This window comes from Helianthus annuus, chromosome 6 (genome assembly GCF_002127325.2).
Source record: "Helianthus annuus cultivar XRQ/B chromosome 6, HanXRQr2.0-SUNRISE, whole genome shotgun sequence".
NCBI classification, from domain to species: domain Eukaryota; kingdom Viridiplantae; phylum Streptophyta; class Magnoliopsida; order Asterales; family Asteraceae; genus Helianthus; species Helianthus annuus.
Window position 1 is genome coordinate 11586127 of NC_035438.2, and position 15117 is coordinate 11601243.

The 15117-nt window shown below is 35.6% G+C and overlaps 2 protein-coding genes across 2 annotated transcripts; both read left to right on the forward strand.

Moving 5' to 3' along the window:
• The first annotated feature begins 2972 nt into the window (after window positions 1–2972).
• On the forward strand, window positions 2973–7545 carry LOC110864717 (vesicle-associated membrane protein 722). The gene is made up of 5 exons (XM_022113834.2): window positions 2973–3322; window positions 4666–4807; window positions 4893–5013; window positions 5157–5219; window positions 7186–7545. The coding sequence occupies exons 1-5, from the start codon at window positions 3133–3135 to the stop codon at window positions 7333–7335; spliced, it is 666 nt and encodes a 221-aa protein (XP_021969526.1). The 5' UTR covers window positions 2973–3132; the 3' UTR covers window positions 7336–7545.
• Window positions 7546–13083: 5538 nt separating this feature from the next.
• Window positions 13084–14882, forward strand: LOC110864716 (zinc finger protein CONSTANS-LIKE 16). The gene is made up of 2 exons (XM_022113833.2): window positions 13084–14357; window positions 14440–14882. The coding sequence occupies exons 1-2, from the start codon at window positions 13317–13319 to the stop codon at window positions 14692–14694; spliced, it is 1296 nt and encodes a 431-aa protein (XP_021969525.1). The 5' UTR covers window positions 13084–13316; the 3' UTR covers window positions 14695–14882.
• Window positions 14883–15117: the final 235 nt, after the last annotated feature.

The window sequence follows — 15117 nt, forward strand, 5'->3', positions numbered from 1 at the left end:
TACCCCTAACTTTGACATATGCACCGCCACATGGCATATTACTATCGGTCCACCTTACCTTTTTTTTTTCTTTTTATTAATGGTGTAAAGCACTAGATACTTGATTTTGTTTTCACCGTTCTCCACCTACACCCTTTACCACAATTCTTGACACCATCGACAATCTCGGTGAAGAAATTTTGTTTTATGAAATCCACGATTAGAGCTCAAAAGATAGTAGGCAAGAGACGGGTACTACTATACGAGTGACAAAGGATACAACGCTCGGGTGATATTAGGAGGGTAGTTTGGGAATTTTAGGTTTTTATTTAGGGGAATTGGGGAGAATGAGATGATGATGGAAAGAAATAGGGAAGTAGCAAAGTGAAAATGAGGTAAAGTTTATGATCTGCTTATCCGGTGGGTGTTTGGGTTAGCTTATTTTGGAACTACTTTTAATTTATTGGCTTATAAAAGGTTAATAAGTCATTTTGATAGTGTTTGAATAAGGGTTGAGAAGGAGTCTTATGGTTTGAAAAGGAGAAAATGGGAAATTAAAATTTCTAACCTTATGGCTTATAAAAAGTTAATAAGTTGTAAGTTAAAAGAAATGCCAAACACTCCCAAATCTATACTATATAATAAAAGAAATCAATTGGGGGACACATGTCATTCATTGGAGCCCTCTCTTAATTAATTATAGATAATTAAGATTAATTAAAAGATAATTGTAAAATTAAATTTAATATAAATTTAAACAATTTATATAGAAGATAATATAAAATTTTAAAATATTTATTAGATTTCAAAATAATTATCCTGAAATCTAATGTTTTTATGGAATGGCACGCTTTCATTTTAATATTTCAATAATATTCTGATTCTGATTGTTGGTTTATTTATTATGCAGGGTTAAATTGGAAATAGATGTGCTAATATCTGTAGCTTATAATTGTTATCTTGATAGAGAAGGCAAAAGAAGCTATACCTCAATGGATGCCCTTCATTTATTTTGTTAAGGTGCGTTTTCAATTGCCCGTAAATGTTTTTTATTTGTGATTATTATTGGTGTGTTATAACTTATAAGGAATGTTTCAAATACTGGTATCCGTAATATAAATTAATATAATGTAAATGATTTATTTATTTTATTAAACTAAAGTGGTTAAGGGTAAAAACTATTTCAAAAATGTTTATAAGGGGTAAAAAAACATTAATCAATGTTTATTGGTTCTATACTTTTATTTTCGTGTTCTACTCTCAGCTCAAATACGGTATTGACTATGTTTACGCGACATTTATAAGAACCATCACCGCAATCCCCCGATCCATCATATATCGAGTATATCCGTTAGTTCTTTTAAAGATATAATTTTTTATTAGATGCATTCAACCCGTGTAATAAATAAGGTTTCTAAAGATATAATATTTTTATCTATACTATACAAAGTTACATTTATGCAACTCGTGTAATACACCGGGTTTTTAAAAATATAATTTTTTTTATTATGTGGTATATAAAATTAGATTTATTTAATCCGTATAATACACATGGTTTATAAAGATATAACAAGATATAACTTTTTATTAATTGGTATATAAAATTACATGTGCTCAAGCAATACAATACACGAGGTTCTTAAAAATGTAACTTTTTCGTTATTTAATATATATAATTAAATTTATTCAACCCGTACAATACACAGGGTTCTTAAAGATATAATTTTTTTATTATGTAATATATAAAATTACAGTTTGCAACCCATGTAATAAACGAGATTTTTAAATATATATTGTTTTATTAATTTGTTTATATAATTTTGTTCAACCCGTTTAATATAAGAGGTTTTTCAAGACATATTTTTTTATTATTTGATGTATAAATTACATTTATTTAACCCGTGTATTACACGGGATACTAACCTAGTTATTGGAACATATACTCCCTACATAAAGTTATATTTGTAACGGCTTCTTTTTAGTTTTAAAATATATATAAAACAATAAAGTCAAATACGATATTACGATAGTTCGTATGTGTAGGTTACTAAAATAAAATCATAGTCATTTTGATCGTATTTAAAACAACAAATTTGAATGGTAAATTTGAATCGCCGACGAACTACTAGAGTATCATCGTATCATTAGCAGAATCACCCGATCATATTCATCTCCTCTAGGCAAACCCCCTTGTGGGAATTGAACTCAGAACCTAATAGTTCATAAGCCTTATCCCATCTACAAGATGCCACTAAGCTATAATGTCATGGGCTTAAAACAACAATTAATATGCTCATGTCGTAAACCGACGGCTATGGTAACCACCAGGTTTTAGTTTTTCCTATGAGTTTGAAAAAAGAGAAAGACGTGGTCCACTATGTACTGTTTATAAGAACAAGTGTGATTTTAACCCGTTAAGTTTCTAGCTTACCCTAAAATTATTTCTTACATTTTTATTTTTATATACGTGACGATATAAATTCGAGTTCGTTTACGTTTTAATGTAATTTTAGTTTGCAAACAAATCAGATCAATTATAAATTGTTTTATTTTTATGTAAATTTTGACGTAAATGTTTGGAAATAAAATTGGGTCATTTCATTCAACGATATAAATTTGAGTTACTATACATTCGACGTAAATTTAGTTCAGATACGACGGGCTCAATTGTATTCTATACTTTATCACGTCGCGGTGCCATATACGTGTTTATTTTATGTACGTTTTAAGTTGATCTACGTTTGACATGTAAATTTTGTTTGTAAACAAGTCAGGTCAAATATGATACATTTTCAATCAATGGTATGAATCAGATTACTCTACATTTTAAAGTAAATTCAGAAATGAGTTAGGCAAACTGTAGTCTATAACTTATCACGTTGCGTACGGCATCGTCGCAACACACGGAAAAACAAAAAAACTAGTACAAACATAAACAAAAATGTCAATTTTTAATTTTACTATTCCTTTGGGTCATGACTCATGTCTAGTTGCAAACCGATGGCATCATCATAACTTGCAATTAAATGGAGCCTAAACCCCACCATTTCGAAAACCCAAATCCCCTTTACACTTTACCCTTTTAACAAGCAAATCAGATCAGATTGGCCGCTAGGGTTTTGTAGATCAATCAACTCCTTTGCAATCATAATCATGGGGCAACAGTCGTTGATCTACAGCTTTGTGTCCAGAGGCACCGTGATTCTTGCTGAGTACACAGAGTTCACCGGCAATTTCACTTCTATTGCTTCTCAGTGTCTCCAGAAGCTTCCTACAACGAACAATAAGTTTACCTACAATTGCGATGGTCACACCTTTAATTATCTTGTTGAAGATGGCTTCAGTAAGCATTTATGAACTTTTTATCTTTTGATTGTCCGTTACAGATCCTGTTTGTAGATTTGATGATGATTCTAGTTTTTTTTTTTTTTTTTTTTTTTTTTTTTTTTTTGTGTTTAGTGATCTTTGAATGGAAAGTTTGTTAGTGATTTCTGACATACGTGGATGTGGATGTTACATATTTTTATATTAATATGCCTAAATGTTGGAAATAGATTAGTGATATAGACTTTTTAGTGATATATGCTTTACTATGTGTAATGTTGTAATTATTAAACTTTGATTAGTGAGCTTTTTGTATGTTTAACTTATGATTTTTATGCTAAATTTGCTGATTGCTTTTGTTAATTGTAATAATTAGAGGGTGTAACCACATCTGCTACTCTGCTGTCTCTTTTGCAATGGTCTTTGATACAATAACTTCATATTATAAGTAAATATTTGTATATTGTACTGAAAGTGTTCATCATGTTATATGGATTCGACACTTGAATCGTGATATGACCGTTGTAGGCAGACATTCATGATTCTGAACCGTTATATCTGTTACTTAAGATGTAAATCAGTTTATTTTGCATACCTTGAAATGTAAGATCTAGTTAAAATAGCAAATTTGTTGTAATCTTATAAAGATTCTTTACCTTAGACCTTAGTACGAAGGACTTCAAATATATTCTTTGTATAGAAATACATATAGAAATTATATATAAGGAGGAGATGAATTTTATCGAGCCGGGGGTCTCACTGGAAGCAGCCTCTCTATTCCTACAGGGTAGAGGCAAGCTTGGTTTTAAACTGCGCGCATTATGCGCGCATAATGCGTGATGCGCTAATGAGAGCGCATCGCAACAGCTGATGCGATGCGTTTACGTGATGCGAGAATATTGCGCGCATTTTGCATAATGCGCTCATCGCATAATGCACTCTGATGCACGCAACATTGTTTCTTATGCTTTTTTCCAGATTTTATGAACTATGTTCGGTTTTTTCCATAATTAACATCTTAGTATGTTTGATTTGAACCAAAAAACACAACTCTTACCTTCTAATTACGTCAGTTGTTTTACTTTAAGTATGTTTTTATAAGTTTTTATGTATAAATAATTTTTAACTATTTTTTATAATGAACGCATCACATACGTGATGCGCTCGCATCGCGCATCACGCATCACGCAACACGCATCAAGTTTTTGGACTAAACGCATCGGAGCGCATCACGCAATTTAAAACCAAGGAGGCAAGGCTGTCTACATCTTACCCTCCGGCCTCCTCAGACCCTACCTTAGGTTTGCTATTGGTGGGATTTACTGAGTATGATGATGATTTGTTTGCTTTTGAATCTTGAAGCATACTGTGTTGTGGCTGCTGAATCTGTTGGCAGACAAGTTCCAATGGCTTTTCTTGAGCGAATCAAGGATGACTTTAACAAGAAATACGGTGGTGGGAAAGCTGCTACAGCTATAGCCAATAGTCTGAACAAAGAATTCGCGTAATCTAGTTCTTCATTTAGTTTCAATATTTGTACAAATTTTCTAGATTAGTTACATGTTTACGGTTAAGTTTACCATTTCCAGATCTAAGCTGAAGGAGCAGATGCAGTATTGTGTGGATCATCCTGAAGAAATTAGCAAGCTTTCAAAGGTCAAGGCCCAAGTTTCAGAAGTCAAAGGTGTGATGATGGAGAACATTGAAAAGGTAATCCTTTTTGGGTGTGTAAGTTAAACCGTCATACATACACACACACACACACACACCTTCCAGTAATTAATAGGACATGAAAGCTTTTAAGTACAAATGTTGGCTATATTCTGATATTATAATTGTTTGAATATCTATAGGTTTTAGATCGTGGCGAGAAGATAGAGCTTCTTGTGGATAAAACTGAAAATCTTCGTTCTCAGGTAAGTGAATTCAAATCTTATTGGGATAGTAGCTATAGGTTAGACTGCTAGTACACAAGCTTGACTTTAAACTAAACATAAATTGTTAACAATATCTACTACTTTATCTGCTTCGAGCTATGTTGGGCGTTAATAGTATGGGACATCTTCTTTTCGTTAATTTAGTCTACACTTTAATTTTAACCTCATCAAATCAGTATGTGTATAGGCGTCTTTATATCGTTCCATGGAGCTGTATACATTTGCTTTGCTAACTTCATATGTATTTACATAATTCAACCATGGTGCACCAGGATTCATAAACTACTTGATTGCTATTCCGTTTGTTTTTGTCTACCTTAATCGGGAAAGTGTATGCATATTGACATATCATGTTAACAGCTAGTTTAATGTGTACAATTTTGCTTAATGTTCAGAACTAATTTTGATTATATGTCCTTTTATAGAGTTTTCTGAAGTATAAGATATTAATTCTTTGTAACAATATGCTTGAAAATACGAGTATAATGCAAAAACAACTGTTTTATGAAAAAAAGTTCTCATAGGAATCTACATGCTTCAAATCCAGATTTTTTTAGGGTCCTAATAAAGCTACACCCCAAAATCTTAATTTCACACCCTGTATACGTGCCCGTATAACATTATACGGCCACGTATAGAATAATATGACATGACAAATATTAGCTCGTATGATGTTATACGGCTCATATAGATGGAGAAAATATTAGGTCGTATAACATTCTATACGAGTCGTATAACATTATACGGGTCGTATAACATTCTATACGGGTCGTATGATGTTGTACGGCTCGTATACATGACATATTTTTGTGCAACAATTAGTTATACGGCCCGTATAACTCTATACGGGGCCGTATACGTGTAGGGGTGTGAAAATAAGATTTTAGCGGTGTGGGAATAGCGGGAGCCTTTTTTTTAAAGCTCAATAACGCTGACAAGTAATTTCCATTCATGATTATAACTGTGATCGTAAATATGTCAAACATTCAGAAAAACATCTACACCGATACTTGTTTCCCATATAACAAGATTTATAGCAATGCTATATGCTTCAAATCAAAACTTGTATCCTACAGTTTTGTGATGTTCTCATCTTTTGGATAAAAGGCTAAATACTTCCTTTTGAATAACGATGTAATTTCTTTTCCAAGACGGTTGTAAAATGTAACTGACATCTTTTCTCTTTAGCCCTTGTGTAATGGGCGGTATATCACGGGTTGGGAGGCTATGGCGCCCCATAGCGCCGCCCAACATCATTACGGGGGGCGCTATGGGGGTTGAAATCCTTGCTCCCGTTATCATCTTTGCGGCGTGAACATCTGCACAGTCTTTCCCCCCACTCACACACATATATATACATACATATGTATGTATAATTGAAGGGGTTATATAACCCCCTTACCACTACACCCTCTTGTGATATAAAGCCCCATAAAGCCCCTCTCTTACGCATTTTGCCACTTGTCGCATAACGCCCCCAAAGGGGCTTTCTACACATTTCTACACATGGCCTTATTACAAGGTTCTAATTCAAAACAATGTTATCTTGTGGTAATCATAGTTTATTATTGAGATAGCACTGATATGATATACAAGATACCTTTATTTGATAATCTTAATCATTGAATGGTTACTTTCGTTATTTTGTGAGTTCTTAAACAGTGTTGTGACGGAGTAAGTGATTTTTTTTTTCTGGGTAAAGAGGAGAATGCTCTTGTAAACTTTATTTATTAACGAATATAAACCACTCATGGGCTAGCTAAGGAACTATGAGAAATAGGCCCATACGAGCAATACAAAGCCCAGCGGCATAAATAATAATACACTTTGCTGAGTTTGACTTGTTTAACTTTAACCGTTTTGAACGTCTAGAGATAAAAATTACTTGTATGAACTCATTCCTAAGTAAACGTTTTTAAACATATTGACAATGAATGTGTTGCAGGCACAAGATTTTAGGACACAAGGCACGCAAATGAGGAGAAAAATGTGGCTGCAGAACATGAAGATAAAACTTATAGTTCTTGGAATCATCATCGCCTTGATTCTCATCATAGTTCTATCGGTCTGTGGCGGCTTCAACTGTGGCAAGTGAAGTACATACACATAACCTCTCATTCTTCTGCTTTCTAGTTTATTGTTTTTGTTCCTATTACAGTCTGATATTGAAAAGCCTATGTTGTGAGAATGTTTGTGTATTTTGTACCTCTAGACCATGGAACCGGCTCCATTGCTCTTTGGTCCATATAACTATTAGTATAAGTTTTGGTTGAATCATTTTTGGGTTTGACCCACAACCCGTGAACATGACCCGTTTCACACCCCTACAGTTATTACTCACACTTAAAAGGTATGCAAGGTGGGGTGTATAAACACAGACAAGATCGTTTCGGCTTTTCTTTAAATACAAAATCTAGCCATACCGTGTCACATTTTATACCATTGCAGCCAAAAACATTGTTCGAAAAGAACAATTCAGAATTATGGTTTATGTTGAGAGAATGTTGGTTTTGTCTTGGCTTAAGTTGTTGTTTTGCTCTTTATGTGTGTGTACGTGGAAGAACGTTTGGAAGTCGTACCAAAGTGGGGCCGTGGGCAGTGACATTTTGAGGCTATGCAGTTTAAAGGTTTCGCGTCCACCAGTGCTTTAAGTGGAGAAAGATAACAGAAGGGTATAAGCCATTAATGTGGATGAAAACAACCTTAAAAAAGAGGACCACGGATGGGCAAAATTTGGCCTGTACCTGTAACACCCTGGAGTAAGTTAAAATTGAATGATTTGTGAAGTATGGGTGCAGGAGTGGTTGTCGAGTCTCGACCAATGTTTTAGAAATCGAATAGGATTGGACAGTGAATCGGTTGGGTTTGTTAAAATTGTCCGATGATTTGTTGTAGGGCAGTCTAGCCGGACTAATCTGGTCTTGTAGCTGGCTTCTGATTTAGCCGGTTTGACACAAAACGCTAAACGCTTGGCTCTTACTTATTAATATCCTATGTCAAACTCATCTCACGTCGCTTGATGTTTTAATGCCTTGACGTTCATGCGACGCAAGTCATAAATTGATTGGGCATGTAAGCTTCTTAAATCTTGTCCCAACAAGCTTAACGGTTTGTGGTCTAACCCGGCTTGTCCGAGGCCGGATGCTGGAGGTCAGCCGAAATAGATATACCAATCTTCTACCACCAGTTTAACCGGTCGGTCAAAACCAATACACTCTACTTTAGATTTATGTTTTTGTATTTGAACTAGGCTTCATATTAACAGTTTCTGAGTTTCACCTTTTTCTAGTAAAACCATTTAAACAACTTGACCAATTTTACTTCCTACACTTCTAAGCTGGTACATTTTTTCAAAATTTTTTATACATAAAATATAATATGAATGATCATTTCTTTATATAACTGGTTTATGGGTTGGACTTCCACTTTCATATTTGGTTTGGATCAGTGGCGGACCCAGGAATTTTTTCATGGGGGTGCGGAACATTTTTAAAAATTTTAGGCTCCGAGGTATATAAGTAAAAAAATTGGTTCGTATCGGGTCGGTTCGAGTCGGGTCGGGTCATGTAAAACAAAAGAACATCAAACTAAATGGTTGATATGGTCCTCTTAGTAGATATGCCCTTCTAATCTCATCTCGTTGATTCACGTTATATGATTCAATCGGCTTGCGATTATAAGCATCCGAAGGAAGAGTATCCACATCAACGAATTCGGAAGATATATCAACTTTCCTCTTGAGAAATCGCGCCATAACGTCCCTACTCATGGTTCCTATCGGCTATCACAAACAAATTGATCTATAAGTTCATGGCTCCATAACATGTTACATAATGTATCAAGTATTCAAACACTAGAAATCATAATGTAAATCACACTAAAAATCATCTAAACATCATATACACCATTAAAAGACAAAATATCACCATTATCACTAACAAAACATAAATATATAACCCACCACAAAATAAAATATCACCACTAACAAGAAGCACATGTCTCCTGCTATCAAAAAATCACTTCCGGTGGCTACCGGTTCTGTCCCACCCCACCAAAAAATCAACCAAAAATCATCAAAAATAACAAACAAAATTACCCGTGTTCGATCGGCGGTGGTATGATGGCTGATTACGGTGGTATGCGGCTGTTGTTGTCGTTGATGTTCTGATCGCTGGCGTGCGTGTAGGGATGATAGAGAGCGGGAGAGAATACGTAAGGGTTTTGGGCTTGTTTATTTTATTTTAGTATGAAATATTGTTGATTTGTTGGGTTTGTTTATTGGGCTAAGACTTAGTAGTGGGCTAGTTAAAGGTATTGGGTATTTGAGTTTAGTTATTTAGGTTTTAAAAGTTATATAATTTAGGTAGTGTTTTTTAAAAAATAAGAGTTTACTAAAAAATTTTTTAAAATATAAATGGATAACACTTTTTACCTAAGGGGTGCGGACAAAAAAAATCCAAGGGGTGCGGACGCAAAATTTCAAGGGGTGCGGACGCAAAATTTCAAGGGGTGCGAACAAGATTTTCGACGGAACTTAACACTAATTTTTTTTTTTCCTGGAGGTGCGCCCGCCCACCTTGGGCAACACTTCAGTCCGCCCCTGGTTTGGATTCTGGTTAAAGATTTCTTCATATTTGGTTTTGATGTTGCATAGAATTGGGTCCCAACATGATCTTTTTACTTCTAACAAAGCACGGCCACATGAACACACCCATAGGCAAAAACACCATCCATGCCCACGATTGCAGACAACACTCGTGACCTGGCCTGTCACCAATTCCAGAGGAAATCTACCGCCCGAAGGTCCACTGTAATAAAACCCATGGCTCGTGCATACCATTTTGTCACGAGTAAGACTCCAATCGAGAATCTTCCCTAAAGAAAGTCACCGGGTAGTGCTAGAGCACTTCCGATTTAGTACCATGAATGTTTTCAATTGGAATAATAAAGTTTCTAATCAAACAAACCATATAAAAATACCTTTCATGTCATTTTATACTTTTCTGAACTTTTTTATACGCTTTTAGTTGAATTTTAAGTTTATTTTACCTTTCACAGTGATTTATTATAAGTTTCGTGATTGTGCGGTTATGCTATGTTCACAATATATTTCTCGATTGTTTCCCTAGTAGGACATACATGCTAGCCTACAAACATACGACGAAAACCAAACTGCAAATGGATTACCCAGCCACCCTCCCAGGAGAAAACCCACAACTAGAAAAACCCCTTGGCTTAAGCTGGAACAAAATTTTTCCAATGTGAGACTCCAACCCATGACTTTACTTCCCATTTGGAAAGTCATAGGGCTACCACTCGAACAGAAGGCTCGGTGGTAAGTGGAGGTATAACTAAGTTGTTAATTTTGTAAATGTTATTATGTTAGTACGTTACCATGTGTTTGTTAGCGTAGTCATAGACAATCTTTGCTAACTTTTGTATTTCGAAGTTGATCTAGAAGCGGATGGTCTAAGCTACCCTTTCAAGTTGATATGAAGAAGGCTTCAACACTACAATTGATTTAAAAAGAAAATTGAATAACATAGTTTAAACATTGTAGATATGCTGTCACGATACGCCTCAACATCGGAAGGTTTGTGTCAGTGAAATCAAACCCACATTTTATAAACACTTAGGGGATGTTTGACAACTTCTGAATGTGTAAGGGGCTGTTTGACAACATCTGAATGGTTAAGTGTTTAACTAATAAAAGGTCTAAACCATTACGTGCTAAACTAGTAAGAGGTCTGAACCATTAAGAACCTGTATAATGCTTAACCGTTCAAAGGCAAATGTCTGACCAATTCAGATTAGAGGTTTTAACCATTCAGACTCTGTATAATGCTTAACCATTCAAAGGCAAATGTCTGAACCATTCAGGCATCTGCTCGTGAAACAAACAGTCTGAACCATTAAGTGCTGAACCAATAAGATGTCTGAACCATTAAGAGCTTCATTAAGAGGTAAACAAACAGCTCCTAGGTGTTGAACCAGTAAGAGGTCTAAACCATTAAGTATTGGGCCAGTAAGAAGTTTGAACCATTTAGAACCAGTATAATGCTTAATCATTCAGAAACAAATGTCTGACCAAATCAGATAAGAGGTCTTAACCATTTAGACTCCATATAAGGTTTAACCATTCAGAGACATATGTCTGAACCATTCAGATATCTGCTCGCGAAACAAACAGTCTGAATCATTAAGTATTAAACGAGTAATAGGTTTGAACTCTTAAAAACCCATTTAGAGCTAAAACTAACAACCCTTAGGTTGAACTATTAAGAGCTAAAACAAATAGCCCGTTAGCTAAAACAATAGCGTTAAATATACAAACCCACATATTTCTACTATATCTAAACCAAAGATAAGCACCCCATATTTAAAGCAACAAGTTTCTTGATAAATCCAACTTTGCTCGAATTGAGGGCTCAAAGATATCAAAATTAAATGCATACATACATGCACGCACATACACATATATGGAGGCAAACATATGTGAATATGAGAGTGAGAGACAAGAGACTACACATATAAGAGAAAAAAGATGCATACATATGTGAATATGAGAGTGAGAGACAAATATGAGAGTGAGAGACAAGAGAGTACGCAAAGGCTTCATGATCTTGAGAGCTTCATACATCTTGTGATCGAGTGTGTCTAGACTATTTGTTTATAAATCGATCAAAGTTTATTCTCTTCATTTCTTTTCAATCATCTGATTAATATGCACGGTGGCGTTATTCGACACATTATTCAACACGTGACACACGCTTTGCATTTATTTTATATATAAAAAATTAAAGAAATGTATTAATCTTAAAAACAAAACATTATAATATAACGCCAAAGACAATCAACATCCGCACGTCACACCCCACAAGCCTCTCCACGCTGGTTAAAAACCTCCCGCCCCCTCCCCCATGCCACCCTCCAGGCCACCCAGGGCTGGTTTACCTGGCGTGGAGCATCTTCCACGCCCACTAATGGCAAGACACTAAAACATCACGTGATCGAAAACATTGTAATTAAGTTGGATTCTAATCCGCAATATAGATTGTACAAGTTATATTAGATGCTAAGGGGGGAGAGGGCGGTCCGTTATGGACTCCCCATCACTCGTTGATGTATCACTAACACCGCCGCCACCACCCATATCACGAGTGATAGTTTTGACGCGTTGATATTATCACGGGTTGAACATATTGATGAATGAATGTGTATGACTTGTACATTGTGTATTAATACTTGTACATTGGAATCCCATCACTAGTGATACCACCCCCACTGCAATTCTATCACTAGTGATAGAAAATTTGGTGATGACATGGCATGAGTTGATTGGATATTGGGAGTGATAGAATTCTATCACTAGTGACCACCCCCCTCCCCTAATAAGTCATATTAATTAAATTATTGTAATAAATTATATTGAACTCTAACAAGTCATACATATTAAAACAGACCAGTAGATAGTAAAAATAAAATATGTGAACACTATTTACATACTCGGTTTCTTCATAAAATACTAAAATTATCATATAACTTACTCACACATTTGTTTTATGTTATTTATGTCATATTATATAAAAATACATCAAAGAAAAACTGTCGGGTAGGTTTCTTGGTAACAAATTACATTAGCAAAAATGTGTTGTTGTACATGAACATGGACCCATAAAAATCCACTAGAGAGAAGCTTCACCAATCAAACACCAATGTCCAGATAACCCTAATAACTCAACGAATCAGCAATCTGATAAGACCGAGTCATGGGTCCACAAATGAGAAACCCTACTCTCCGTATTTCCTTCTCAGCTCACACTGAACCCCACCAAAACCACTCGAGCTTGGGTAATCACAAACCGTGACTTTTGGGGACCAACACAACAATAATTCTAATGACCAGTGGTCTGGTATATATTTGCAATGCCACAAAGCCCATGCACCACACTATGACATTTTACTATTTTAGTACTCATAAGTCAAATCAAGCTCTATAACTTCTCTTACTTTTTTTTCATTCTTTGTTCATTTTGCTCTCTTTTTGGTTCAACTCCTTTGCAAGATCAAACCCTCATGATTGAGGGAAAGAAACCCGCGAATTCTGTTGGTGGCAAAATGGTAAGGGCATGTGACCGTTGCGTAAGAAAGCAGGCTCGATGGTATTGTGCTGCTGACGACGCTTTCCTTTGTCAAAGTTGTGATGCCTCCATACACGGGGCTAACCATTTCGGTGGTCAGCATGAGAGGGTCCTTCTCCAGACTGGACCCTCTAAACCTTTTGGTTCAGGTGAACCTGAACCAACCTGGCACCAGGGGTTCACTCGTCGTGCGCGCACTCCACGAAAACGGGCTAAATCCTCTTTCAAGGTAGAAGGAAAGAAGACCACAATAAACTCTTCAGTTTCTTTAGTTCCTGAGATAGGTAGTTCAGATGCATCATTGCTCGATGATGATGAAGAAGTAGAACAACAACAACGTCTTTTGTATTGTGTTCCGGTCTTTGATGCTTTTGAAACTGAATTATGCAATGAATCTAATGAAATAGGTAGGAGCTTGCCTTTTATGGTGGATAACAACCAAGAAGATCAAACATGTCATTTGGATGATCTTCATGGGTTTGGTCATCCAACAGATGATAATTTGGAGCTCATGGAATTTGCTGCCGATGTTGAAAGCTTCTTAGGAAAGGAGTTTGATAATACATCATGTAAGATTGAAGATTTGGGGTTAACTAACAACTATAAAGAAGAAGATGATACTAAAAATATAGAAACTTGCTTTGATGAAAATAAAGTGAAAGTTGAAGATAAAGAAGTGGAAGAAATTTTAGGTTTTGATTTTGATGCAACTAGGGAAACACTAGATTGGGACTTTGATTATGAGTCCACAATGATGATCAAAGAAGAGGAGATGAAAGTGGTGGCAGGTATCGAGAGGGAGCATACAATGACGGTGTTAAGCGATCAATGTAATGAAAAGAAGGTGAGAACATCAAGCATGATTTTGCGGATAAATTATGAAGATGTGATCAATACTTGGGGTGACCAAGGCTCTCCTTGGACAAACGGAATCCGCCCAGAACTCAACTCGGATGGTTACTGGCCTGATTTCATGGTTCTCACCCTTTATCTATATCTATCTATCCATTTGTTTATCAATCTATTAGTCTTTATTTAATCAAGAAGTAATGTTTTAGGGGTCGCAATGTGCGTGGAATACCAATCCGTCATATGGAGGTGTTGGGAGATGTGGTGGAGGAAGAGAAGCAAGAGTCTCAAGGTATAGAGAGAAAAGAAGATCACGCTTATTTTCGAAGAAGATAAGGTATGAAGTGAGAAAACTAAATGCAGAGAAAAGGCCAAGAATGAAAGGGAGATTTGTGAAAAGAGGGACCTTTGAAGAACCTCCTTCAACTTCTTGTTTCCCAACTTATCTTATCAAGACCAACTAGTACTAAATCCATCAACAAACAAACTTTGTTCAGTAATTTGTTGCATACTTTTGGACAACCAACTTCCTGATTTTGCTTCTTTGTATTTTCATCTGATGTATATGATAATAATGACGCACATATAGTTGCAATTTGAGTTGCATGCACTTTATTACTTTAATGAAAATCCAATCAAACTTGATGCTCCTTCCTCTGGTTTAGCTTCCAATTTCACTCTTGTCCTATGTTTTCTTGTCACCAAAATCAACTTTCCCCCTCTTTCCCAATGCATCAGTTCAGGTGTAGTCAAGTAGATGCTTTGGTCAATGTATTAGTTTAATTGAATGCTAGTGGAACATTTATGTAAAATTTCATTCCTTTTACTTTTTTGGACTTCTAATGTTGTGGGAGTACCCAGTCATTAGGTATGAAATATTAGTTTCA